The sequence below is a fragment of the Musca autumnalis genome, unplaced genomic scaffold (genome assembly GCF_047663935.1).
Source record: "Musca autumnalis isolate F117 unplaced genomic scaffold, ASM4766393v1 scaffold_4, whole genome shotgun sequence".
Taxonomy (NCBI): Eukaryota; Metazoa; Arthropoda; class Insecta; order Diptera; family Muscidae; genus Musca; species Musca autumnalis.
Window position 1 is genome coordinate 136,376,034 of NW_027411977.1, and position 27,899 is coordinate 136,403,932.

General features: G+C 34.9%; 1 protein-coding gene across 1 annotated transcript in view; it reads left to right on the forward strand.

The window, feature by feature from the left end:
• The window catches only part of Glut1 (Glucose transporter 1), a 209,758-nt gene that overhangs the window by 168,335 nt on the left and 13,524 nt on the right, over window positions 1-27,899 (forward strand). The window contains 3 exon segments of the mRNA XM_073984030.1: window positions 6,924-7,127; window positions 7,192-7,331; window positions 23,431-23,534. Of these exon segments, the coding sequence (XP_073840131.1) occupies window positions 6,924-7,127; window positions 7,192-7,331; window positions 23,431-23,534 (448 nt within the window).

Genomic DNA, 27,899 nt, shown 5'->3' on the forward strand with positions numbered 1-27,899 from the left:
GTGAGAAACGAAGCTGTAAAAATACATTTACACTTATAAAGGATACTTTATTCTTTTTAAGAACAAAATATTTTCAATTGTACTGTTAAGCCAAAATACCCAAAATAAGAGTCTGAAGTATATCCAGCTATCTTCTTAGAATGAATGAACATTTTGTTTAACAACTATTTGGGAACCGGAAAATATGAGACAATATCGTCATAATTTTTATTTACCCGAAGAAAAAAAAATTTGTTGGATACTTGGATAATAGAATTTCCGATCGATGTGTCTATCTCTGCATGCAACCAAAGCCAAAACAATCATGTTGACCAGAAGACATACATAGAGCCAATACTATCATTTAATAACACTGTGTGTAATTTTTTGAGTCATGTTTTATTAACCATATTCTGACTCCACAGTGTGATAGAACACCAAAAATGAGAAGACACGTGTCTCGCCGTTTTTCCCTATCTCATCAGATTTCGCGGTTATAGGCCTCCAAAGGTTTGAGGCTTTAATGTAGAAAGGGTCATTTAGTCAGGACTATATCTTCCAAACCGTTAGGAAATTTGAATTGATCTCGGAGGCAAAGTTGTAGCTCTTGTCTCAAAGAACAAAATTGTGAACACATATAATCCATCAAGCTTCATCAGCAAGGTCAAAATCGCCAGGGTCAAATTTCTTTTAAAAATTTTTCTCAAGTTTTGTTACACAGCTTCTAACCGATCAAATTTGAAGCAAACAACCAACTACAAAAATGTACCTCAGATCTCAACAAACATCTTTCTAGAATATTCGAACTCTGTACAACCGGATCTTAATGGTCAAAATAGCAAAACAATTGCGATTTTTATCCTCTTTTCTCGGCTTCTGCTCCATAGATATTAAACCATTCAAAATTCAAGAAAACAATCAACCACAATAGCGTAGCAAAGGCTTCAATAAACAACTTTCTGGAATATGCGAAATGTTTATGAACGGTTCTTAATGGTAAAACTAGCAAACAACTTTTGAAAATATCCAATTTGTATACTTTTTTGTCCGACTCTGGTCCAAAGATACGCAACCGCCCAATACTTAAGGATATCCACAACCACAAAAATGTACCTAAGATTTCAATAAACAACTTTTTAGAACATATGAAGATTTTAGGAATGATTCTTAGGGCTGAAATTCACGAACAATTAAATTTTTTACATTCCCCTAGGTTTGGAAATAAACTGTTAAAAACTCAAGGAAATTTGAAAGGTTTGTTATTTACGGACCTGAACAGGAAAGAATGATCTAACATAATCGAATTTTGAGCTTGAAGAATCGTTCCTAGAATCTTCATTTGTTCTAGAACTTGTATGTTGAAATCTATGGTACATTTTTGGAGTTGACTGTATCCTTAATTTTTGAGCGGTTGCGTATCTTTGGACCCGAGTCGGAGAAAAAAGTATAAAAATTCGATATTTTCAAAAGATTTTTGGTATTTTTACCATTAAGAACCGTTCATAGACATTTCGCATATTCCAGAAAGTTGTTTATTGAAGCCTTTGCTACGCTATTGTGGTTGATTGTTTTCTTGAATTTTGAATGGTTTAATATCTATGGAGCAGAAGCCGAGAAAAGAGGATAAAAATCGCAATTGTTTTGCTATTTTGACCATTAAGATCCGTTTCTACAGAGTTCGAATATTCTAGAAAGATGTTTATTGAGATCTGAGGTAAATTTTTGTAGTTGGTTGTTTGCTTCAAATTTGATCGGTTTGAAACTGTATAACAAAACTTGAGAAAAATTTTTAAAAAAAATTTGACCCTGGCGATTTTGACCTTGCTGATGAAGCTTGATGGATTATATGTGTTCACAATTTTTGTTCTTTAAGGCAAGAGCTACAACTTTGCCTCCGATATAAATTTAAATTTCCTAACGGTTTGGAAGATATAGTCCTGACTAAATGACCCTTTCCACATCAAAGCCTCAAACCTTTGGAGGCCTATAACCGCGAAAGTTGATGAGATAGGGAAAAACGGCGAGACACGTGTCTTTTCATTTTTGGTGTTCTATAACACTGCGGTGTCAAAATATGGTTAATAATTTTCGTGTTGCACAGTGTAACCGAAAGCAAAAACCTACTTTCTAATTTTCGATATTGAAAAATAAGATACAAATTGACTTTCGATTTTTTCCTTAAACACCTTAAAATGATAAAAGAAAAAGCCTTGAGAACAGTAAACAAGCAAATTTAATCATGCCCAAAATAAGAGGCCCTGGAACAACCAACAGGAGTCTGATAACTTCGACAGCTTATGCGCAAGTGACATACACTGGTCCCTACGATCTAAGTGGTCATAAGGTCATATCCGCTCATCATACCAATTACCACTTAATAGTCCTCGTTGAAACAATCATACCAAAGATCATATTAAGTTATTACGAAATGACACTTCCAAGGAAAAATTACAGCAAATATGACAAAATAACCTATCTTCACAGATTCCAAATAAAATATAATTTAACATGTGAATTCCGATATGAAAATAGCAAGCAAGCCAACGAAAACCAACCCAGCAAAAAGTCCCATTACCACATAGCGGCGTTATATGGTACTTATTGGTGGCCGAAAGTACTTAATCAACCATGTCACCCAAAACATTTTGTTATTCTAAAAATCGAGAAATATGCCGACATATAGAACCATACTTACTCATGTAATTACGAGGGCTGGACGATAACTTCTGGCTTTGGCAGTTTTTGGCCTAAACGCACACAGGACAGTTTGACATACGACCATGTGTTGTGTTGTTTACAGCGACTTGAAAAAATTACTTTGCAAAAAACAATAATGGAATTTACTTGTGAACATTTTTGTCCGATCATTGATAATCACGACAAGAATGCATCGATCAAAATAAATCTGCGTATGTCGATAAAGGACCACCATATAGTACTATGAAAAACTGGTTTAATGAATCCAATCGTGGCCGACAGTCGCTAAAAAGCGAAGGTCGTAAGGGTAAACAAAAACGGCCGTTTGCAAGAAAAAAAATTAAGCCATACATGAACGGATTATGCAAGTCCCCATGTTACATACCGTGAGATAGAGACATACTTCGGCATTTATTCCACCAACTAACAACAGGCGAAGCAAAAAGTCGCCTGTTTCTTCGGCAAAATTGACCTTGTGGCGACTGTACGTCTTGACAACGTAGGACTGTTACTTTTGGGTGGTACACTACAAATGCTTGCCTGAAGTCTCCTGCGAAATTTAAAAAACGAACAAGAGAAGACGAATCATTGTGCATCATGACAGTTCGCATTTTTGGCTGGACAAAAGGTGAAATTGATGAGCCATCCGCCGTACAGCCCTGACTTTGCACACAATGAAAAAAAAAAATCAAAGATTTTCGTCGCCAGAAGATTCTGTAAAAGCGTTCAAAACCAAGTTTTGGAGGTGCATTGACAAGTGGTTTGAGTGCATCAGAAAGTGAAGTGGACACTACCATTTTTGATGGTAAATATTCTCGTTTTCATTGCTAGGCCAGAAAGTTATCGTGCACCCTCATACCCTAAAGCTCTAAAAACACTAAACCACCAACTAAAGAGCTGGTGAGCACAATAAGTCGCTAATGGAGAACGGGGTTTGACCTAAATTTTTTACATTGTAAACAATCATTCCATGATTTCACAAAGTTCGAATATGGACTATATTGTTCCACACTTCTTGGTGACTTGGTTTCTTGTGGCCCTGATCCTATACTTCCCTAGATAAGATCACCGCAAATGCTCAGAGAATTTAGTTTACGTAGACAGTGTTGGACCTGTCAATTGGTTAAAGCTGATATCATAGGCTAAGGGTATATTTCTGTTGAAATAAGCGACTGATACTTCCTCACGTGTTTTTTATATATAGATATTGGAATATGGAGCTGCTAACTACCATACTTTTTTGCGCTATGACGTCTATCAGCCTCACTCCATTGTCGATAATTTAGAGATTAACTTTTCCGGCATAAAAATCTTGTAGTAACATTTTAATCTCACGGTCTGGATAGGACCTCAAATGCTCTTTTTAGCATCTCGCCAAATATGTTCCATGTCCGTGGGATGAAACCGTTTTAGCCTTTACCTAACTACACATTCAAACACAGATTTAAATAAAATTTAAATTTTTGGCTTTTCCATTGTGTTTATACCCTCCACCATTATAAAGAGGGTATAGGTAAATTTGTCATTCCGTTTGCAACACATCGAAATATTCATCAAAGACCCTATATAATCTTGATCAGCATAAAATTCTAAGACGGCATAACCATGTCTATGTATATAATCCATGTCGGTATAGAAGTTTCTATTACATTTGGTATTGAAAATGAGCTATCTGGGTCCACGTTTTGATATTGCCCCATAGAACGGTACCTCTGTATTTTCTGTATTTTCCAGGTTTTTGGCCGGATTATTTAACCAAACGGGATACAATTTAGAATTTAGTCTTCCACGTCTTCATATAGCCCTCCCGATTTTTGGTATTTTTAAAGTTTTAGCGTCATTATCAAACCGAAATGGATGAAATTTTGTATTAAGTCTTTTAGATTCATAGAACATTCAAGAAGAAAATTGTTGGATAGGACCATGTTTTCATTTAGCCCCCATAGAACGGTACCTCCCGGTTTTTGGTATTTGGAAGGTTATGACCTCAATATCGCACCGAAATGGCTGAGATTCGGTATTTCGTCTTTGTTAGGGCCCCATAGTACCACCGATATTCGGTATTGTTAAAGTTTAAGCCAGATTATTCAACATAATGACTTAAATTTGGTAACTAGTTTTCGCAATGGTACAAAACATCCTCTGGAAAAAAAAACCAGACTGTATAGGTCCACGTTGGGTGCCACCGTGGTGCAGTGGTATGCACACCCGCCTTGCACTCAGAAGGTCTGCGGTTCGATTCCCCGGCCAGGCAACATCAAATTTTCAACGGTGGCAAACTTCTCTTCAAGTGGTGTCGTAAGACACGCCGTTCGGACTCGGCGATAAACAGTAGGTCCCATATCATTGAGCTAATATGAATCGGGGTGCACTCATTGATATGAGAGAAATTTCCCTTGTCACTTCTGGGATGTTTGTGGAACAGTAATAATAATAATAGGTCCACGTTTTGATATAGCCTCATTATAAGTGTGCCACCCTATTTAAACTTTTTTGAAGATTTAAGTCAAATTTTTCTACGGAATTGTTTATTAATTGGAATTTTGTGTTCCCAGAAGATAGGAAACCTTGTCTAGCCCCCATGAACCCATATTGACCAATTTTATGTATGCCGGTTGTTCTGTAAAATTTTCGAACCGAGCTGTTGCTGTAATTTCGTATTGTGTGTTGTCAGAGGGTATAGAAGCTCAATTCGAAAATTTGAATATATTGATCAAATGTTTGGAAAGAACAACAATGACGCCCCATGTGAGTTCTTTTACAGAGGTTTGATAAATTTTCCATCTGAAGTGGATGTAACTCGTTATTTCGTTATTTCAACAACGCACCAACCGAAGTTTTCATTGAGTCCTGGGTAAAATTTTTAAAGTCTCAATTATGAGCTAAACATTTAGAATATGTAAAAAGTATCCTTTATTAAACATGGCAAAATTTTAAAATTAAAATAAAAACTCATTTATTCAATCGTCCCCACCCCCTTAAACGAAAAAATTCTCGACTTGGCAGGCTTTTGTCCCATAGCAAAACATAAAAAAACACAATTCAAATTACATTTTTTTCTGTATATTTATTTTGTTTTGATTTTTAAAAATATTTTTTTTTTTATTTCAAATACGATGCTTCAAATTGAAAATAAAAACAATTTCGTTAACAATAACAACTAACAATCAATGGTGAAAACGACAACAATTTTACACCGAAAAGCACCACAATTGTCACAATATTCACGAGTAAATAAAATAACAAACAAAATCAAACATGCAATTCACGTAACTTTTTTGTTATCAACAACAACAGCAAAATCACCGAAACAATTTCAAATTCAATGATCTAAAAAGTACAACCAACACAACTAATTTTTGTACAAATTAAAACAGAAAACAAGTTTTCAATTAAAAACAAAACTAATCTCATTCTAACACCTCAGTAAGCTGTGTAAAATAACACCAAAATACACTGAAAGAAACCAAAACTATCACCAAAGCCACGCCTATCAATCAATTTTGACTTCACCATTTAAATATATATTTTAAATAATTAAGTAAATAAACTATATAATATTTATGGTTTTAACCAAATGTTCCATGCCTAAAACAACCAATTAAAACGACAGTTGAATTCTGTAATATATCCAAAAAAAAAAGAAGAACAAAACATCATATGGAACCAAACCAATTTCAAACTGCCATTGTGACAGTGCAGGGTTTTTAGAAACCAATAATAATTTTTTATATAAAAGAAATCTATACCCAACTCATGCATAAAAATAATGAACAAATAACTATTTCTATTTTATATAGAATTTTTGGAGGTAATTGTTTTGAGATATCATGATTGCATTTAAATCAACGAAATTGTAGTAATTTCTATATCACACGATTTTGGAACTTAGAGAACTGTTATGAGTTTTATTCACAAAATCAAATTGAAACTACACTTGTAATTCGACATAAAATCGATTACCCTCAAATCTTGAAATACTTTTTTACATTTCAGTTCTCTAATTTCCATGTGATGGAAAATAATGTCAATACAAACATTTTAATTAATTCATATTTATATTTGGTTTTTGAATTTATTTTAATTAAAAAACATGATCAACAAATTATTTTCTCGGTTAAAATTTTAATTCATTATTTAATTTAAATTTTAAAATATTAAAAACAAACAAATCCCAAAAAAGCCTACAAATCATCGAGAATTTGGTAGCTTCACGTTTTGTATAGGAGTTTTTTGGTTATGTACAGGAAATGATCGACTGGATGTCCTATCTTTCGGTGGTGTCCACACTGGGCTTTGTGGTGTTCTTTGCGGTGGGTCCCGGCTCAATACCATGGATGATTACGGCAGAACTCTTTTCACAAGGTCCAAGACCCAGTGCTATGGCCATAGCGGTGTTGGTAAATTGGATGGCCAACTTCGTTGTTGGCATTGGATTCCCCAGTATGAAGGTAAGATGGAGAGTTTGTCCATTGTGAAATAAAATTTACACTTAACCATAATTTTTTCTTACAGACTGCTTTGGAAAATTATACATTCTTACCGTTTAGTGTATTCTTAGCCATATTTTGGATATTCACCTACAAAAAGGTTCCTGAGACCAAGAATAAGACATTTGAAGAAATTTTGGCTCTCTTCCGTCATGGAAATGGAAGGTATATTTTTTGCTAAATGTTCTATTGTTGTTGTTGTTTACATACATACTGTCTATATATACATACACTTATGTATGTATGTGATATTATTATTCATTCATTCATCCGTCATTCATTGAATTTGTTTATATTTTTATATTGTTTATTTATTATTTTTTTTAATTCGTAACTTAATTTATTTCTAGGAATAAAATTTCTTATTCGACATTTCCATAGATAAAACATTATTTGAAATGTTTATTTAAACTAAAATGAACCTATAAAACTTGAAAACAAAACTTGGAAGTTTATTAAAAAGAGTTGAAATAATTGAATATCTTATCTGTTTTTTAAAGTGTGTTTTATACATTTTGTTTCTTTATATAATAATGTTATTGTAGCTATTTGTTAACTATGTTTTTTTTTTATTTTATTTTCAATTATTAATGTATACAAATCAAAAAAGTACGACGCCAGTACCATGTGGGAAACATTGTTCTGATAACGAAAACGCGTATTTTTGATCCATTGGATGGAAAAGTTCTCGCACCGAAAGCGATTTCTAAAGGTCTTTTGATAACACTGTGACACAAAATGGAACTCAAAGTCTGGTGGGTGGAAAATTTCTTTTGGATATGAAAGTCCTTGATGAGTATACTAAGAACACAAAACGAAATTTTCGCCATAGGTCAAGTTTCTGAGATATCGCGCGATTAAGTTTTTGATTTTTTGCCTATAATACTTGGCAAAATATCTCCATATCTCTGTTTGGCGTTGTTGTAGCTTCATTTTGAGGTGACATGACTTCAGTCAAATCGATTGGCGAATCTTTTTGTAGAACATTTCATTCTTCTAACTCAATGCCTTTTATGTCCTTTTCGTCCTTTATTTCTTGAACCGTAGTGAAAGTACCAGAAGATGAGATTTTTCAGCATCCAAATATTCTACAAAAATGTTGCTCAGAAGATTTAAGGTACGGTTCGCTTTAGCAACTAATCAATATTGTCCCGCGTTCATTGTCCTTTTTGATGTTTACTCGGTTGTGGTTCAGAAAAAAACTATGTTTGATTTTTCTGTATATTCGACATTGGTTATTTATTGGTATGTAGACTTACCAATTAGTTATTGCTTATGTAGGCATCTGGGGTGCTTCTGAAATATTTACCACAAATAGCTCTTGTAATGATGAACACGTTAATAAAAAATTTTCTTGGAGGATAGATCCGGTTATCTCAATTTTTGAACCGGATATTCCGACATTAAAACGGATTTTTGAACCGGTTTTAAGTAACCGAATAAACTTATATGTATACCGTTAAAAAGCTTATAGAGTTGTCAATCAAATTAAATTAATTCGCTTCTGAAAACTTTGTTAGTTGCAGTTCTAGAACAAAAAACCGTCTCATCTTCTGGTACTTTCACTACGGTTCAACAAATAAAGGACGAAAAGGACATGAAAGGCATTGAGTTAGAAGAATGAAATGTTCTACAAAAAGATTCGCCAATCGATTTGACTGAAGACATGTCACCTCAAAATGAAGCTACAACAACGCCAAACAGAGATATGGAGCTATATTCCCAAGTATTATAGGGAAAAAATTAAAAATTTCATCGCGCGATATCTCAGAAACTTGACCTATGGCGAAAATTACCTTTTGGGTTCTTAGTAAACACATCAAGGGCTTTCATCCCCAAAAGAAATTTTCTACACCCCAAAAATGCTGCTGCACAGTGTAATTTGTATGTGATATGAAAATGTACGAGTATGTATACATATTAAGATGTGGCGATTTGATTCTTGTGATTGTACTAAACAAAAAAGACCATTTAACCACACGTATATGGTGAAAATCGAGATTCCAGATTTTGACTATCAGTTTTTATCTCAGACCATTTCTTTGGAAATTTGCCAATTTTCTTGGGCCATATTTTGTAAACTATTTGAAATCTTGAATAATTTTCAAAACTAAAGTTGTGGCTCTTGTCTCGGGCTACGATTTCTCTGAACATATTACTTAGAAAAGAAGTAAAAACGTATCAGTCGGCTTTGCACACAGAGATACACCCTCAGAATATGTGAATTGAAATTTTCATCTACGGACAGATCGAATGTATTTAGGGTCTTTTCAGAATTTTGTGGCCCTTTTTGGACATTTGAACTTGCTGACAAAGATGTGGATTACGATTAAAGTTCAAAAGTGTTGCGGAAGAGGTATTTAAAGGAATGGACCGGCATAGTCTATCATGGCAGTGGATTTTATTTTGAGAGTCATATCTTTTCGATAGATATTGTGCGTACTATTCATTTCAGTTGGTCATCGTATATCTTTTGGACCTGTCTGGCAGGTAACATAAACTTCTCCACGGTAAACATAATATCTCTGTAAACAGAACCATTGGTTCTTTGGTTTACATGTCCAAAGGATCTTCGAACAGACCTAATTGCACTTAGACACCCTAAGGAAAGGACCGATATTGGCCGATATTTTAGAAGTTAAACTAAATTTGGACAAAATACTAGGAAATCCGAAGTTTATACCAAATTAGTTCCCACGTTCAAGAGATATCGGGCATACCATTTTAGTGAAATTTTTTTCAAATATTGCGTGGAAGTACCGGAAGTTGTGGACCGGTATTGCCCATCTTCGAACTGAAATAAAGTTTGGACAAAACATGACGAAGGCCAAATTTTGGACCAAATCAGTTGATCAGTTCGAGAGTTATCGTGCTCTCCAGCCACTACATATGGCGCCATAGAGGCTTTTTACACCATTCGAGCTGTTTTCTCAAGAAGAATGGACTTTACTTTACCGTCGTAATTGAGGCAGCACATGCAAGTTGCTTCAATAAAAATCGAAGTAATTCGAGAGCAGGTCTTAAAGTGAACTTATTCGAAATTTTGTGTGAGAGGTACCAAAAGGAGTGGACAAATATATTGCATATTCGAACCTTATCTATATCTGGTAGATATATTAGGATGTGTAAAGTATGGACCAAATCGATCACTCCCTTCAAGAGTTATGGTGCGCACAATTTGTCTGAACATTTTTGAACTTTTGTGGGGGAGGTACCCGAAACTGTGGACAGGTATTGCCCATCTTCAAACTGAAACTACAAGTTTGGACAAATATAACGAAGGCCAAATTTTGGACCAAATCGGTTGATCCGTTCGAGAGTTATCGTGCGCTCCAGCCAGACAGGCGGACAGATTTCGTCCAAACATATTTGGGATGGTAAAGTTTTTTCCGGGGTAAGTCCATACTTCTTGAGAAAACAGCCGGAAAGTTGTAAAAAAACCTCTATGGCGCCATATGTAGTGATTGGAGCGCACGATAAGCTATGCGATGCCAGTGTAGTATGCAAATAATAGCGCCATGCCCTGAGGTCTGCAACACGGTGCCACCTCATGGCCCCAGTGAGCCATCTTAATCAGCCGACTCAATTCGTATTGGGACCGAATTGACAACTCGATACCCAATACATGTCATGCATGGGGACTGGGACCGCACGATATGCTGCATCTATTTAAATGCACCACTCTCATATCTCATGATTTTTATAGACTCAGCCAGTCCAAGTTGCAGAAATTTTGAATCCGAACAAAAAGGAACCTGAACCAGATAACTGACAACGATACGCGAATAAACATATTTACATTGCTACAACAAAAACATCGGATCTTTCAGGTCCCTTATCTTGGACAGTACGCAATGACACTACCATTTTTAAAGACAGCTTAGGAATGTACATTTTTGTTCGTGTAGCCAGTTTTGAATCTGTCCATAGGTCGACATCTTTTACTGTCATAAACTAAGGGTTTACTTCTGCCGGCAAAACCGATCATTAAAGTAAAATTTAATATGAACTCAACTCCGGCATTTGTGTATTCCATCGCAGTATAAAGTAGAAAATTCCATGCTCCCCATCTCCTCCAGTAGACCCTGAACGACTGACCTTATCTGCGGATCAGATGTAGACCAAATACTGATTAAGTGATATCTTTAGTCCTAATGTATTCCATACATGAGGACATGACATCTTAACGTAGATAGCCATTGAACATGGATAACCCCGTGTGAACCTTGTGTTCGTTTGGGGTCGGGATTTCCCGAGAAATATCTTCCAAAAAATTCGGGAATTCCGGGAAATTGGTTTGAATATGGGAATGTGTATTTACATGTATAATCTACATGCAAGAATCTACTAGTTTTGAATTGTCAAAATTTCCAAAATTGTTGTTTGCTTTATAGTTATTTAATGTTAGTAATTATAATCACTGGCATTCTCATTTTGCCGCAACAGAAGAACGTCCTTTATCCCAAGAAACCTGAGTGCTTCTAGCTCAACTACGTTCTGGTTGATACGGTTGACTATTAAGGAAGTATTTTTATGGTAGAGGTTCGTACATATATTTTAAGTGAATGGCTTTGTTTTATGCTCGACACGCCACTTAAATGATAAGAATAATAAGTAATTTCATTGATATGAGACCACTGAGCTAAAAGACCAAATCGGAAATGAATTGTCGTATTTTATATAACGTCTTCAAACTAGTCAGGAAGAAGTTGTTTTGTACTACCATAACTTTACACTTAATATTGTTCCAAACTAATGTTACAACTATAAATATAGCGAGTAGGCATTTATTTTTTTGTTTTATATGCTCCAATTAGATTACCCATATTCTCGGAAATGAAAAATTTTTTTTGAACATTTTTAGCTGCAATAACATTATTAGATTACATGTCTTTTAAGTTTAACCGAAATATAACGAATATTCATTTAATTACGACCAACAGCACATTCCACCACTAATTTCGTATATATTTCATTTAACCTTTTTTATGCAATTATTAATATTTGATTTTATTCAATTAACTAACGCTAAACAAAAACTACAAAAAACAAATAATATTTTATTTTTGAAAAACACAAGAAGGAGTTTCCGAGATAGTAGACTGTACGGGTAAGTTGCATGATGAACAAAAGAAAATCCAAAACGAATTCAAAACGGTTGAAAAAAGCGTTTCCCATTTTTTTTAAACAAAAATAATTCTACCCTGCATAAAAATCCCCTGCAGTTGCCTTTCTAAACAAAGCAAATAAATTAATTAGTTTCGTTCTATAATAAAAAAGTACACAATTTTTAATAAAATACGTTTTTTAATTTTAAAAATAAAACAAAAAAAAAAGATTAACTATACTATATGTAGCATTTCATATATACAAATTTTTATTAAGTAGTCCAATGTTACATGTGTTACATTTTGCTCTTGATCATAATTCATTATGTATATCAATATTTCTTTTTGAAAATACATTTAAATGTTTTCTTTATCAAACAAAAAAATACCAAACAAGTTAAAAAACAACATAAAACTTATGCTCCCTTTTTTCTGGATCAAAAGATGACCGACCTAACTTAATTTCATTATTTTTGAATGAATGCTTTGAATGCTATGTAAAAGACACATATTCTCCTACTCCATTTCATCTCATGGAATTTTCACGACAAATTTTAATTCTGGACTAAGAAAATTCGTAAACTCTAAATTGTGCGTTGTAAATATTGTGAAATATTGAGTATTATTCATTGTGATCGGAATCAAAATTAAATAAAAACTAAAAAAGAAAACGTTCCAATGTTCTCCCTTTTTCTATCAGTCTTCATCATGTCAACTACATCTTCAAAAAAAAAAAACAAAAAAAAAACAACAAATATCAAATCGTTCGTTATTGTTCTTCATGCCTTATTACCATAAATTAGCTCTATCTCTCATCATTCCTTCGCCTCACACACACACACACCCATACAGTTTACAAACACCAATCACTACAACTAACAACAGCAACAACCTTTATATAAATTTAATTTTTTATTTTTAGTATTATTTATTAAAATATTTGTTAATGTACACATGAAAAATATTGAAATTTGAAAACAATAGTAGAAATAAAGTCCAATCCTGTATTACTCACTTACATAAACACCTTTATGCTTCCAACGAAAGGGCAAACTTCGATTGCCCTTCTGCTTGTATCGACATTAGGGCCGTGTTCATTTGCCTTTTTAGCGGGGACGTATCATTTATTTTTATACCAGCATCATGTCATATATTTATATGGATTACGAATTTTACACTTTTACCACAATCCTACGACAGCGGGTTCTTCGACACCGGATTGAACTGTATTTCACCTGCGGGTACCACGAACACCCCACATGCTCGTGCTTTTCTTTGTCATTCCGTTTGTCAGGGTAAAATTCTAAGTCGATATAACCATGTCCGACTGTCCGTCCGTCAGTTGAAATCAAGATACAGCTCGCAATTTTTATGATAGAACTTTGTAATTTGTAATAGAAGTTTCTATTACTCCTAGGATGTTTGAAACTGCAAATGGGCTATATCGGTCCACGTTTTGATATAGCCCCCATAGAACGGAACCACCCGATTTTCGGTATTTTGAAGGTTGTGGCCACAATAATTCATCGAAATGGATGAAATTGTGTATTTAGTCTTCATTTGGGGTATAAAACTTTCTATATGAAATTTGTCTGTATAGGTCCTCGCCTTCATATAGCCCCCATAGAACTGTACCTCCCGATTTTCGGTATTTTACAAATTGTGGCCTCAATATTCCTCTGAAATGGCTGAAGTTTGGTATTTGGTCTTCATTTGGGGTATACAACTTTCCATATAAAATTTGTCGGATTAGGTGCACGCCGTCATAAAGCCCTCATAGAACGGTACCCCCGATTTTCGGTATTTTACAAGTTGTGGCCTCAATATTCCCCCGAAATGGTTGAAATTTGGTATTTAGTCTTCGTTTGGGGTACAAAACTTTCCATAAGAAATTTGTTGGTATAGGTCTACGCCTTCATATAGCCTCCATAGAACGTTATCTCCCGATTTTCGGTATTTTGGAGGTTGTGGCCACAATAATACATCGAAGTGGCTGAAATTTTCTATTTAGTCTTCATTGGGGGTCTTCAACTTTCCCCACTAAATATGTCGGCAAAGATCCACGCCTTCAATATTCAATATTCCTCTGAAATGGCTGAAGTTTGCTATTTGGTCTTCATTTGGGGTATACAACTTTCCATATAAAATTTGTCGGATTAGGTGCACGCAGTCATAAAGCCCTCACAGAACGGTACCCCCGATTTTCGGTATTTTACAAGTTGTGGCCTCAATATTCCCCCGAAATGGTTGAAATTTGGTATTTAGTCTTCGTTTGGGGTACAAAACTTTCCATAAGAAATTTGTTGGTATAGGTCTACGCCTTCATATAGCTCCCATAGAACGGTATCCCCCGATTTTCGGTATTTTGGAGGTTGTGGCCACAATAATACATCGAAGTGGCTGAAATTTTCTATTTAGTCTTCATTGGGGGTCTTCAACTTTCCCCACTAAATATGTCGGCAAAGATCTACGCCTTCATATAACCCCAATAAAACAGCAAACCCCAGTTTTCGGTATTTTGGAGGTAGTGGCTTCAATGTTCCACCGAAATGGCTGAAATTTTGTATTTAGTCTTCGTTGGCGGTGCAGAACTTTCCACCTGAAATTTGTCGGTATAGGTCTACGCCTTCATATAGCCCCCATAGCACGGTATCTCCCGATTTTCGGTATTTTGGAGGTTGTGGCTTTAATATTCCACCGAAATGGCTGAAATTTGGTATTTAATATTCGTTGGGGGTGCAAAACTTTCCACCTGAAATTTGTAGGTATAGGTTTACGCCTTTACATAGCTCCCATAGAACTGTACCTCCCGATTTTCGGTATTTTTAAGGTTGTATCTTCAATATTTCACCGAAATTTGGCATCTAATCTTCGTTGGTCGTATAAAACTTTCCCCCCAAATTTATTTCTTGCAGGTCCACGCCTTCATATAGCGCCCATAGAACGGTACCTTCCGAATTTCGGTATTTTGAAAGTTAGCCACATTGTTTTACCGAAATTGCTGGAATTTGCACGGTGCTCTTGAATCAAATTTAAATGGAAGGTGCTAACACCTGGGAAGTTTTTGCGGATTCTGAAACTACAACGTTCATAGATGAGAAAAATCAAAAAACAAAAAAAAAATCGCCGGAGCGCTTTTTAATTAAATCGCGATTCTAGTTGCCATTTTTAGGGGTTGTTTAGGTTTTCACGATTTTGCTTAGAAACCGCAAGTCCTACCTAAATGAGACTGCAGAAATTGTTGTAGCTATGAAAATTCTCTACAAGATTGACCTTCACGTTATTTTCGTAGGTTTTACAATTTGTGAGATATTGAAGTTTAAATTGGGACAATGCACTGACTGTATCGCCCCCTTATAAAACAATGTAATGAAGGGTGCGCCTTAACTAAGTTTTAATGAAAACCGCTTACACAGGGGAAGTTTTTGTGAATTCTGAAACAGCAATGTTCATAGATGAGAAAAATCCAAAAACAAGAAAAAATCACTGCAGGGATTTTTAAATAAATCGCGGTCAAAATTCACATTTTTTGGTGTTTTTTAGGTTTTCACGATTTTGCTTGGAAACCGCAAGACCAATCGAAATGGAGCTAAAGAAAATTTTGTAGCTGTGAAAATTCTCTACAGGATTGACGCTTATGATTTGTTCTCAGGCTGTACCATTTTTGAGATAAAGAAGCTCAGTTTACATTTTTAGGTTTTGTTTGTTAGGGTTTCGCGATTTTGCTTGAATACGGCAAGTCTTATCGGCATGGGACCTGAGAAAATCTTATAACTGTGAAAATTCTCTACAAGACTGGCTTATGTAATTTTTCCTAGGTTGTACCATTTTTTTAGATATACAAGTTTAAGTTGGGAAATTGCAGTCATGAAATTGTTTTATAAGGAGACGATACAGAGTTGAATTGAATTTGTATTGTACCAATTTCAACTTCTATATCTCAAAAATTTTAAAACCTACGAAAATACCATTAAGGTCAATCTTGTAGAGAATTTTGACAGCTACAACATTTTTGTATTCCCATTTTGATGGGACTTGCGGTTTCCGAGCAAAATCGTAAAAACCTAAACAACCCCTAAAAATGTCAACTTGAATCGCGATTTATTTAAAAAGCGCTCCTGCGTTTTTTTTTTTTGTTTTTTGATTTTTCTCATATATGAACATTGCAGTTTCAGAATCCGCGAAAATTTCCCAGGTGCAAGAACCTTCCATTTAAATTTGATGCAAGAGCACCGTGTTTGGTATTTAGTCTTCTTCATGAACGAAAGGCAACTAATTGTTAATTTTTACTTCAATACAACTCGTGGTACGGAAAAGAAGACCCTTTTCCAATTAAACCGCTTCTAACTGGTGAATAAAAATTATCTTACGATTTTAAAAAATTTTAAAGAATATTCATATATTATTCATTTCAAAATTTTTCATGTGTGGACTACCTTTAATTTAGTAATTATGGTTTTTATGTTGTGTTTTTTATTATTATTTTATGGTTAATTTCTTTTGTAACTATAGCGAAGACACCGCAACCACGCGCAGCATTAAATCTGAAACCGAAGAAATTGAAATTTCATCACGTGATTCGGATAACACGTCCCGACCCAAACAGCACACTTCTTAATTTTGTTGTGGTATTTGTTGTAATCGTTTTAGATAATAAGTTTTTGTCTTCCGTTTTATATAGATATTTGTTTTACAGTTATTTTCCTTTTTTTGTCAATCATTTGTCACATAATAATGTGTTAACTTAATTATTTTGTACATTTTGTTTCCAATATATATTTTTTACAAATAAAAGCTCTACAAAAACTTCCAAGAAATTATTTACGTTGGTGTTTCATTTTACCATATTAATTTTCTAATTGCATTTATTGCCTTAAAATAAGGAATTATTAAGACGCGAGTTTTTCTATTACTTGAACTCCTGAGATAATAGTGAAATTTATAGATATTGTTTAGGAAGTTGTTGTTTTTCGTTATCTAAGGAGTGATTGTTTAGATCATTACGGCTATGTACCCGTGAAAAATCTCCTAACAAAACAACACCAAAAACTATTTAACATACCGAATATCTTTCTTTGAAAAATAAAAAATCGTTAATCTTGCAAATACTTAAAAACGTTAACGAATTTCGCCTGTTAGGACCAAAAATATTTTCTGTGATATTTGGTCTATTATTATTATTTTATTTCATATCGCTGAATGACATATAAAAAAACATTTTCAATTATTTACATAAACGTATAATTTTTCCTTTTTTATTTGTTATTTAATTGTGCAATCATCATATACACATTTTTATAATTATAATCGTATTTTGAAATCTGTAATTTGGATTTAATTAATTTTCTTTTTAAAATTGATGTAAATTACAATCACCAACATATAAAGAATTGCAGAAAATAAAACCTATAATAAATGTAAATGAAATAAAATAAAAATAATTTTTGAAGCTAGATCAATGAGAATCATTTTAATGGTATCGAAAATTTAAAAAAAAAAACATAAGATCAATAAAATCTCATCAGTAGTATAAAAAAATCCGTCTCCGCACAGTGTGTCCAAATTCAATATTCCAATTTACTAAAAACCACTCACTTTAAGGTTTCTGGACACATTTACGAACCAAATTAAATGAAAATTAGTTTATAAATCTATGATTTTTCAACTATTCTAAATAAAATATATTCATTTGATAAACACCTCCCCCAAATGTCATAGTTCTACCTGCTCTACCCGTTTAAAAAATATAAATATCTATATAAATAAAAATCAAATGTCGATCGTTGGTAGTGGCATCAGTTGAGAACGTCTGGACCGACTTCGATAATTCTTTCTGTAAAATGTGCGCCTTAACCCGACTTAGGTTTTTATGCAAAGAAAATTTGACCACGTATATGTATAAGCCAAACATATGATTTGGAGCCAAAATAAATATGTTATATCTAGAAAACTGATTACCACTCCCACTCTTTTCAATACGTATTTTTCCAAAACTACTGAACCTAATTTCATGAAATTTTTAAAAAATGTTCAAGAATGTCCCGTTGTCCAAAATGCTATATACTTGTAGACGAATTTCGGGGGCCTATTGTTTTCTAATCGCTATATTTGCTAAACTTATGATTCCCCCGGCTTGCAAATTGCGATGGTTGAGCCCCCGATCAAGAATAACGATATATTTACAAATTTCCTTAAATGGTGAAGTTCAACGGTCCATCAGGCATGAAAAACTAAAAAATATAAGTCTCAATAAGCGGGAGAATTAGACTTAATTTTTTTTAAACTTTTTTAATTAGACTGCTTTATTGTAAAGGCATGAGACGTGGACGATAATAAATCCTAAGCAGCATCAATGGGCACAAAATTCGACAAAGTCCATAAGAGGGAAGAAAGGTTAGAGACAAAATCTGTTGATAAATTTAAAATCCTCCTCGGTTTGACAATGGACCGAAGAAGTGAAGTAGAAAATATCTATTTTTTGAATTGTCAAGCATAAAGTCCATAAAAATTGTCAATAAAACTAATTACGACGAGCCAGCAAAGCGGACCGGGGTCTGCTTGTAAAAAATACATATAAAAACAAAGCTTTTACTTGTGGCTGGTAACATTTACTTGAGTTGGTGTCTGACATTGCTTTATATTCCAAACAGAACATTTTGTTCCATAAACCTATCTAAAAATAAATTTCCAAATTTGCCGATCTATTTTACTTCTCCAATTTTGCTTGCCTTTTTGTGAAATTGTGTTCGGAGTTTTGACCTTCTCTTGGGGCCTATTCCGTCAAGTCGCCCCTATTCTTATGCCTTTGAGGTGGGGGCATTTTTATTATGGCCCAGGCAACGCCTTCGTTCGGTATTTAGTCTTCATTGGCGTTATAAAAGTAGCAACCTGTAATTTGTCGGTATAGGTCCAGATCGAGTCTCCCGATTTTGACTTGAAGTTTTTTATATTTTGGCATATAACAGCTAAACCATTGAGCTTTTCGATCCAACACTGAGACGAAAATTGTAGCGAAGACAGTAATCAATAACTCTCTACTATATCGCAAAAGCATTGGAACGCTCCTTAAAAACGGGGTTTCTAAAAATTTCAAGTCTAAACGGACATTACTTCTTTTTTGTGCATAATAATATCTTTTGATGAACCTATTTTTTTAAATCGGTTAACAAATGGCTAAGTTATAGTGGTTGAAGTGTGAAAAACGCACAAAAAGCTTCTCATCATTTTCAAAATTAATATTAAAAAAAACAAAAAACATAGTTTTGGATATATTTGAGATATTTTAACGTTTTCAGCTACGTTTTCAGACCGAATTAGCTATAATTTGGCACTTAGATTTCTCCGTAATCAACAAAAGCCTCTACCAAAAATGATTGTCAAAGGTCCACGTTTTGTTCTAAAATCGTCAAAATACCTGAAATCGGGAGTCACTATTATATGGGGGCTATATCTAAAGTTGGACCTATGTCCATAATTTTTGTGAAGAAGTTTCTTGATCACTGAAAGCCCTAAATGACAAAAATGTAGCTAAAAACGTCAAAATATCTCAAGCGGCCAAATTCGGTTGATCAGTTCAACCGTTATCGTGCTCCCCAGCCATTACATATGGTGCCATAAGGGGTTTTTACTTCTTTAGGGCTGTTTTCTCAAGGTATGGACTTGTCCCTGAAAAAATATTTACCGTCTTAATTGAGGCAGCGAAAGCAAGTTGTTGCAACAAAAATCAAAGTGATTCGAGAGCAGGTCTTAAAGTGAACTTATCCGAAATTTCAAGAGTTATCTTGCGCTTCAACCACGCGGTGTCATAGGGGTTTTTCGCTATTTTCTCAGGAAGTACGGACATGCCCCTGATGATAAAAGTTTACAGTCATATGAGGGACAGTAAATACACGTTGTTACAACAAAAATCAAATCGATTCGAGAGCAGGTCCTTAACTGAACTTTTCCGAAATTTTGTGTGGTATGTACACGAAGGAGTGGACCGATCGAGTCCATATTGGAACTTCATCTAAATCTGGTAGAAATTTCACGATGTGCAAAGTATAGACAGACTTGGTTACTCCCTTCAAGAGTTATTGTGCGCACAAATTTTCCGAAAATTTTGGAACTTTGGTGGTGGAGGTAACGGAAGAAGTGAACTGATTTAACTCATATTCGAACTTAAACTATGTTTGGACTAATTATTACGAAAGCCAAATATTCGTCCAAATCGGTTGATACGTTTGAGAGTTATCGTGCGCTCCAGCCAGCCAGATAGACGTACGGATATGGCTAAATCAACTCCATATCATCTGAAACGGATTTCGTCCAAACATACTTGGGGTCTAAAACATTATTTCGATGAGGCACATATTGTCCTCCTTAGCATAAAAGCTGAGGGTATAACAAATTGCACAACTCATTTATTTTCAACCGATTTCTTTAGTTTTTTTCCGTTTTTGGAAGCTAATTGAATTTCCTTTTTGGTGAAAATAAATAATTCACTTTGGCAGTTTTTAAAATTTCAAAACAACAAATCTGTGATTAAGCTGGGTCTTACTTTAAAAATAAAAAGTAAACACACATCACAACAAAACTGCCAAAGTGAATCTGAAATAGACACACAGCACGGTGGACGATTTGTTTGTTGTTATTTTCGACAAACTATCAACAGAGTTATGATGATTCTCTGCATTGTGGAGACGCATAACAGTGGGAGTAGTTAATTTGGTTTGCATATGCGGCGACGAGAGTTTTTGAATGTTTCTGTTGAATTCGCATTTAAACGAATTCTTCGGTCGCATTTATTCTTGAGCTGGAGTCGTCATAAAATTGGGGAAGAGTTCTTTGCTTCAATGCAAAGAACTAAGAGAACTGATGAGTCCAAGTGGCGTTGGACGAAACTAGTATTCTCTGCCCTTCCCTAAAGTAAATCAATTTCAACTACCACCACTTTAAAAACTTGTTGTTTTTAAAATTTGAAAACAACAAATCTGTGATTAAGCTGGGTCTTACTTTAAAAATAAAAAGAAAATAAATAATTATACTGTTTGATATCTCCTAAGTAGTTCAGAGCACTAGGAAGGCATTTTTCCGTTTTTTGTGCGTTTTTTCACACTTCAACCACTATAACTTAGCCAATTGTTAAACCAATTTAAAAATAACGTCTTGTTTCGAAAGGTATTATTCACCCCTTTGAAAGGAAAAAAGTAATGCCCTTTAAACTTGAAAATAAAACAAAACAACGAAGTGACCCAAACACGATAGAATTTTTGCATCATAACGCTTAAATCTGGTTAACTATTGTGTAATTTATCGACATTATCCGAAAAATTTTACACAGTCTCAAGGCCAAAACTTCCTGAAGGAGCGTTTCAATGCTTTTGCGGTGTATTATATAGTTCTTAATTATTGTCTTGGCTACAATTTGTCTTAGTGTTGGATTACAAATCTCAATTGTTAAGCTGTTATATCGACACCTCCAAATAATAGTATGCTAAGTCTAAAAAGTGAGTTTTGCAGGAGAAGCTCTCAAAGTTTGGACATTTTTTTGAACTTCAGTACTAAGCTAAGTCAATATTTGTTTATAACTTCTGTTCGGATTGACCGATCATTACCAAAATTAGACAGAATTTATGTTAAAGGACGTTCGACACCTCCAAATAATAGTTTGCCAATTCTGAAAAGCGAGTTTTGCAGGACAAGCTCTAAAATTTTGGAAATTTCTTTGACCTTCAGTACTATGCTAAGTAAATATTTGTTTATAACTTCTATTCGGATTGTCCGATCATTACCAAAATTTGACAGAATTTAAGTTAAAGGACGTTAAATATAAAAATGTAAAGAACTTGAAAACATGCTAAGTCGACTTAGCATACTATTGTTTGGAGGCGTCGATATGCCAAAATACCCAAAAACTTGGATAAAAAATTTCAAGTCAAAATCGGGAGGCTCGATTTTCACCGTAGACATATGTTCTAATAGACTTTCTTGCTCAGTACAATCCCAGGAATCACAAACGCGACCCATGCCTAATATGAATGCCTATAAATGTTTATTCAAAAATTAAAATCAACCTTTTTTAAAGAACAAATTATCAAATCAAATTACTTTCAAATTATCAAATCAAATTACTTAGAAATCTTTCAGTGCAAGGGGGTACCGAAAACAGCTTTGTAGTCGATAAAACCATACTAAGTACGGATGTGATTTTATTGTGTAATAAATCTAACGGACACTTTTAGAACCTGCAATTTTTCTGACTTATTTAAAGCCAAATATGAATAATTTATGATGATATATTGATCGATTATTGAATTGTTACGAGTTTCCCTTCTGCAAGACGGGCATGCTTACTACTGCAACACGCTGGTTCCAACTCTTTAATTATTCATATTTTATTAGTAAAATCAGGTCTATATTACGTGATGAGATTTAATCGATCTGATGGAAAAAGTATTAATATCAATCAAATTTAAAATTTTACAAGCAGAGAACATTTTTAATGAGCTAAGCTATCTTAGCAATACGGTTTCCCAAAGAGCTATATTCTGGTGTTCTAACAGTAAAATATACTTACAATGATAAAAGCATCAGCAGTTGTTATTTGCTGCAGATGAATAATGTTAAACCATAGACTAATGAATGTATAGACAGAGAATTTGTAATGTGCTTGTTTTTTGTGAGGGTCGCCCTAACGGAAACTACGCAGACTTCTCACTCAATTTCACAATATTTTGGCCGAAATTACCCACATATTGTGTTATAAATAAATAGCTTCAAAATTTATAGTTATTGTCATTTTAAAAATTGAGTGCATATCTAACTGACTCAATTCACACTCAGTGAGAGAGTTTAGGTGAGAGGCTTTCTTTGTCTATACATTTATAAGTCTATGGTTAAACCTTAACAATTTACTTTTGATTAAAAATGGTGGGTAAATAAAGTTCGGTGTCTTTTCTTTTCTTTAATTTTTTTTTTGGGAAATATAATCCAAAATAACCTATTTTTGTCTTATAACAAACAACATCTGAAACTGGAATAATTTACAACAATTTTCATAAAAGAAATTTTAGTTTATTTTTTTCATTTATTTTTTCGAAAAAGTCAATTATTTATAATATTCAAAAAAATACCCATACAATTTAAAACATAATCGTAGAGTGTGCGAATTTCAGGAGTACGCAAAACTTCACAAATAGTTCGGAGCCACAAAGCATGAATTCGGGCATCGAACATGCCGCCCTTATGGTGTCTGAGGAGAAAACCCAACATGATTCACGTAAGAAATTAATACTTAAATTCCATAACTAAAACGTTAAACAAACACAACCACATACACACACATATATATGTAAATGTATAACGTCTAACACAAATGTAATAGTGTTTTATTATGATTTGTTTATTTCTATATGTTTGTTCTTTTTTTAAATTTCATACAATTTTAAATACAAAAACATATTTTTGATTTTAAACAATTGAATTTCAATTATTTTAAAAACATTAGTTAATATTACACAGAAGAGTCAGCCTCGAGTGAAATCGTTTTTCTCTGTCTATCATGTTAAAAGTTTCTTGTTTAAGTCTTTGGAAAAATAAAATAATGTTAGAATTTCACAAAAAGAATCTATTTCACTCGGTCGCCTTTCTTTTGTGAAAACTATAATCATAATTAGAAACTTATTCCTAAAGCATTTGGCATTTACAATATGTACTTGGTTTTATTTATTATTCCAAATAAATAAACATTTTTATTTAAAATTAATTTAAATTGAACTACATACAAAATATTGTTTTGTTACAAGTAACACAATACATATCAAGATACCTGTGAACACCTCAATCCATCGAAATTACCATCATTCGTAATCACATCCATTGCTCATTCTCACATAATTTTCGTTTCCATTTCATAAATAAACACATCAAATCTACATTTTTATTATCATCACTCATTCATTTATATATTTTTTTTTTAATTCATCATATTATCTGTTAATGTCTTACAATAAAATTTAGATTGTTTATGTTTTGCAAAAGGTTTAGAAAAGAAATATTTAAAATTAAAAAAAATATATATTTTTTAATAATTAAAAATATGTTACAATATATATTTTTATCGCCTGTACAGATAACGAATACCTACAAATTTTCCTAAGAGGCCAGCATACTTTTAGGCTTAGTTCAAACTAAAAATTATATTAAGTTTACACCAGCGATAGAAAGATACTTTTCTATTGCATACTTTACGGGATGTCGTTGTGTGTGGAGAGCGACACGTTCACTGAAAGCACATGGGCGCTTTATCAAAAACGTAGTCCAGAAATTGGGTATTTTGAAGATTTTCAATAACTTTGAAGGTATTTTAAACTAAATGGAATGTCATTTGGAGTTGCGGTACACTCAGATTTCTGTGTTTTTAACTTTTTGGTTCTAGCAACACAAATATTTTCGTTCGTACATTTTATTCAGTTATCTACATATCTGGTTCCTCTGTGTCCAGACTCAAAAATGCTGCAACTTGGACCGGATGCGTCCATAAAGAATACGGAGACAGGATGGATTGGCAGCTAAACAAATGCAAAGTGTCGGGCGGTCAATTCGGGGCCAATATAAAGTAAGGATCTTAACTGGGCTAAAACCACTCGTGTTTGCCTTGGCAGCTGGCGTTCTTCTGCTACGATGGATGAGGCATTCACACCGTACCTTTGTACTGAATGTTATTCAAGCCGGCCTAATAGGTTAGTTCATATAGATGCTCTTGCGTATACTTTTGGACCTCTCTCTCTCCAGATCATGAAGGTCTCAGCTGACGTGCCTGGGTGGGGAGAGTATGTCCACTAAATCTTCGTTTCCTCATGAAGAAGATCCAGTGATGTTATGAAGAGGCACCCTGTGGTATTCCTCAGGTCGGCATACTGGCAGGTTTGAATATTCTTCCACTGCGTAGCGGTATCATTTGCATACCACATAGCTTACCACAGACAGGTATTGTGCTTTATAAGAGGTAAAAACATTTATTTGCCAACACCCCAAGTGCTGCCTGCCAGACATGAGAACCGTGTTCCAACGTCAACATACTGTCGAAGGTTACACCCAATAACTTGGAGTAGTTAGTGGTCGGAATCAAGACACCATCAAACAAAATGTTCAGGTGTGGTCTCATTTAACGGCGGATATTTTCATATTACTCAGATGGAAGAACTGTACTAAGTCATCTATGCAGATATTTAAGATATCATATATGTCATCGACGACAAGATCGTACAATTATCCGCATTCATTACTGTATGTATGCCGTTTGAAGGGTGTAGAATTTCCGAACGGTAGAGGTTAAACAGTTTCCGAGATATCATCCCACCTTGTGGAACTCACTCTACGTGCCTTGGACTTCCTATTCGCATGGTTGACGGAATCGAAGGACTTCGATAGGTGAAGCGCCATCATAACTGTTCGGTCTGTTCAGGTTCAGTCCTCGAGTGATGTGTGTGGATGTGTCGTGCAATGTAGTTGTTGTGATGAGTATTTTCCAGAATCCATGCTGATGTTGGGCTACTAGTAAACAGCTTCTCATCACCGGTAGAAGTAGTACCTCTAGAATCTTCGCTATTGTCGATAAGAGGGATATCGGCATGTTCGATTCACCTCTGCTGGCATCCTTGACTGGCCTTAGTAGCAGGACCCCCCGCCAACTTTTCAGGCTTCTGGTACAATATGGGTGGCTAACGATTGTTTGAGGGCACTTGTTAACTACTCAACTCCGGTTTGTGGTGATACCTCCTCCGCTGAGAGGGCTCTTATACGGCGCAGCACACTCCTCTTCGACCTACCACTCTCAATGTGCTCTATAAAGTTAAAATAACATCCGCGCCTTATCGGATCAGTCACGCCGTTGAAATTAGCAGCCATTCTGTCACTCTTCTTTGCCGGATTCTAGAGTGATTTAACCGTTGCCCACAATTTATTTAAACCACTTTTTCCGCTTACATGCGCTTACTAACCTGTTCACTTAGAGGGTAAGTTCCCTAACTCTTGGGTCTTCGTGGTTCGTACGACGAAATTCACCACACTCATTTAATAGTTCCCTCGCCTTTGAAAACTTTGGTCTGATTTCGAGTATTCTACATGCAAGTATGCACCTAGAGGCTGCAGCATTGATGATGTCACGCAAAATTCTCTCTGCTACCCGAAGATCTGAGGGAATGGGCAGCTCTCTGAAGCGGTGATTCTTAAAATTTCTGAACCCTTGTCATTCAGTTTTTCCATGGTTCAAAAATAAACGGCAGTCAAATGTCATCAAGTCGGGTGATCTGTTAACGGAAACGATAATCGGAAGATGGTCTCATTCATGGGAAATGACGAATTGCCAGGGCACGTCATTTATCAGACCGGGTGCCACAATGGTGATATCAGGCGAGCTGTGGCAATCTCCTATTATCTTTGCAGCAGCATCTTTCTTCACCGTGCAAATTGTGGAGCTATCAATGTGCTCCGCCAGCGCTGTACCACTCTGGTCATTGCCTAAGAAGGAAAGCAAAAGCTCATGGTGAACATGGAATTTCCCTAGCATCAGATGGTTATTGTCCTCCAAAAGCGAACCCATGTCGGACATATAACGCAAAGTACAGCTATTCATCGGCGGTATGTTCACATTTACTGCTGCCCCCATATTTTCCTTGTGTGGGTCACTAGAGTCATGTTCACAACGTTTTGTTTTCTGGATCGCGTCGATGATGATGTTCATCCGACTCTTAAATTTTACAATTTCGCAGACCTGATATTGCGGAGACCGTTGCAATTGGATTGCAGGAATGCTACATTTCCGGGCCACTTAACAACAACAACTTGTTGTGTTAAATGCTGCATTTGTTGTTGTTGGGCGACTGCTGTGGCGTATCGTTTTCCGGCGATGACAAGGAATCGGACGACAAAGTTGGAGGCACACTGGAAGATGTTCTGGCGCAGCAAGCAGCAACATATCTACCGCAGTAATCCTGGATGCGACTAAGCTCAGAGCACCCTCGAAAGTGCACCCATTCTCTAGTCGCCTTGTATGCGCCCCAATCAATGTCGACTTATGACAGCCAAGGAGAACGTCAGTTAGGTTATCCACAGTTATATTAGGCCCTTCTATTTTTCCAATAGACATCAGCAGAAGGTTTGTTAGTTCGGTGTACCTATCCTATTTTTTTCTTCCCGGGTTTCCACAAGTATTTTGGAAGATTCTGTCAAAACAGTATCTTGCTGACACACAGGTTTGGTGGATCCGGTCATTAAAAGGTATGTAGACTGAGGACAGGAGTGTGGCCTTCCCCGGTACCGTGCTCCAGAAACCATGTTCAGACTTCGTGAGGAACAAGAGTAGTTCCGTTGCAACAGCTTTACAATGGTACATATTAATCTGCAAGATGCGTACCGCTTGCCAGCTACCTCCTCTTACTGATTTGCGTAAGGTGGATTCATTCGGAACGGAATACAGCCAAAACGAAATTCAGCTTCCTTCACATTTTGTTAAATAACCCGCCCCTAAGGAGTCCACAGCCACACCAACATCCATCCCTCATTCCATAAAAAAATATTATAAAATTATTTTGTGCGTTTTTCATCGGAACACCTAATTTATCTTGTATAATCTTAAATAAAA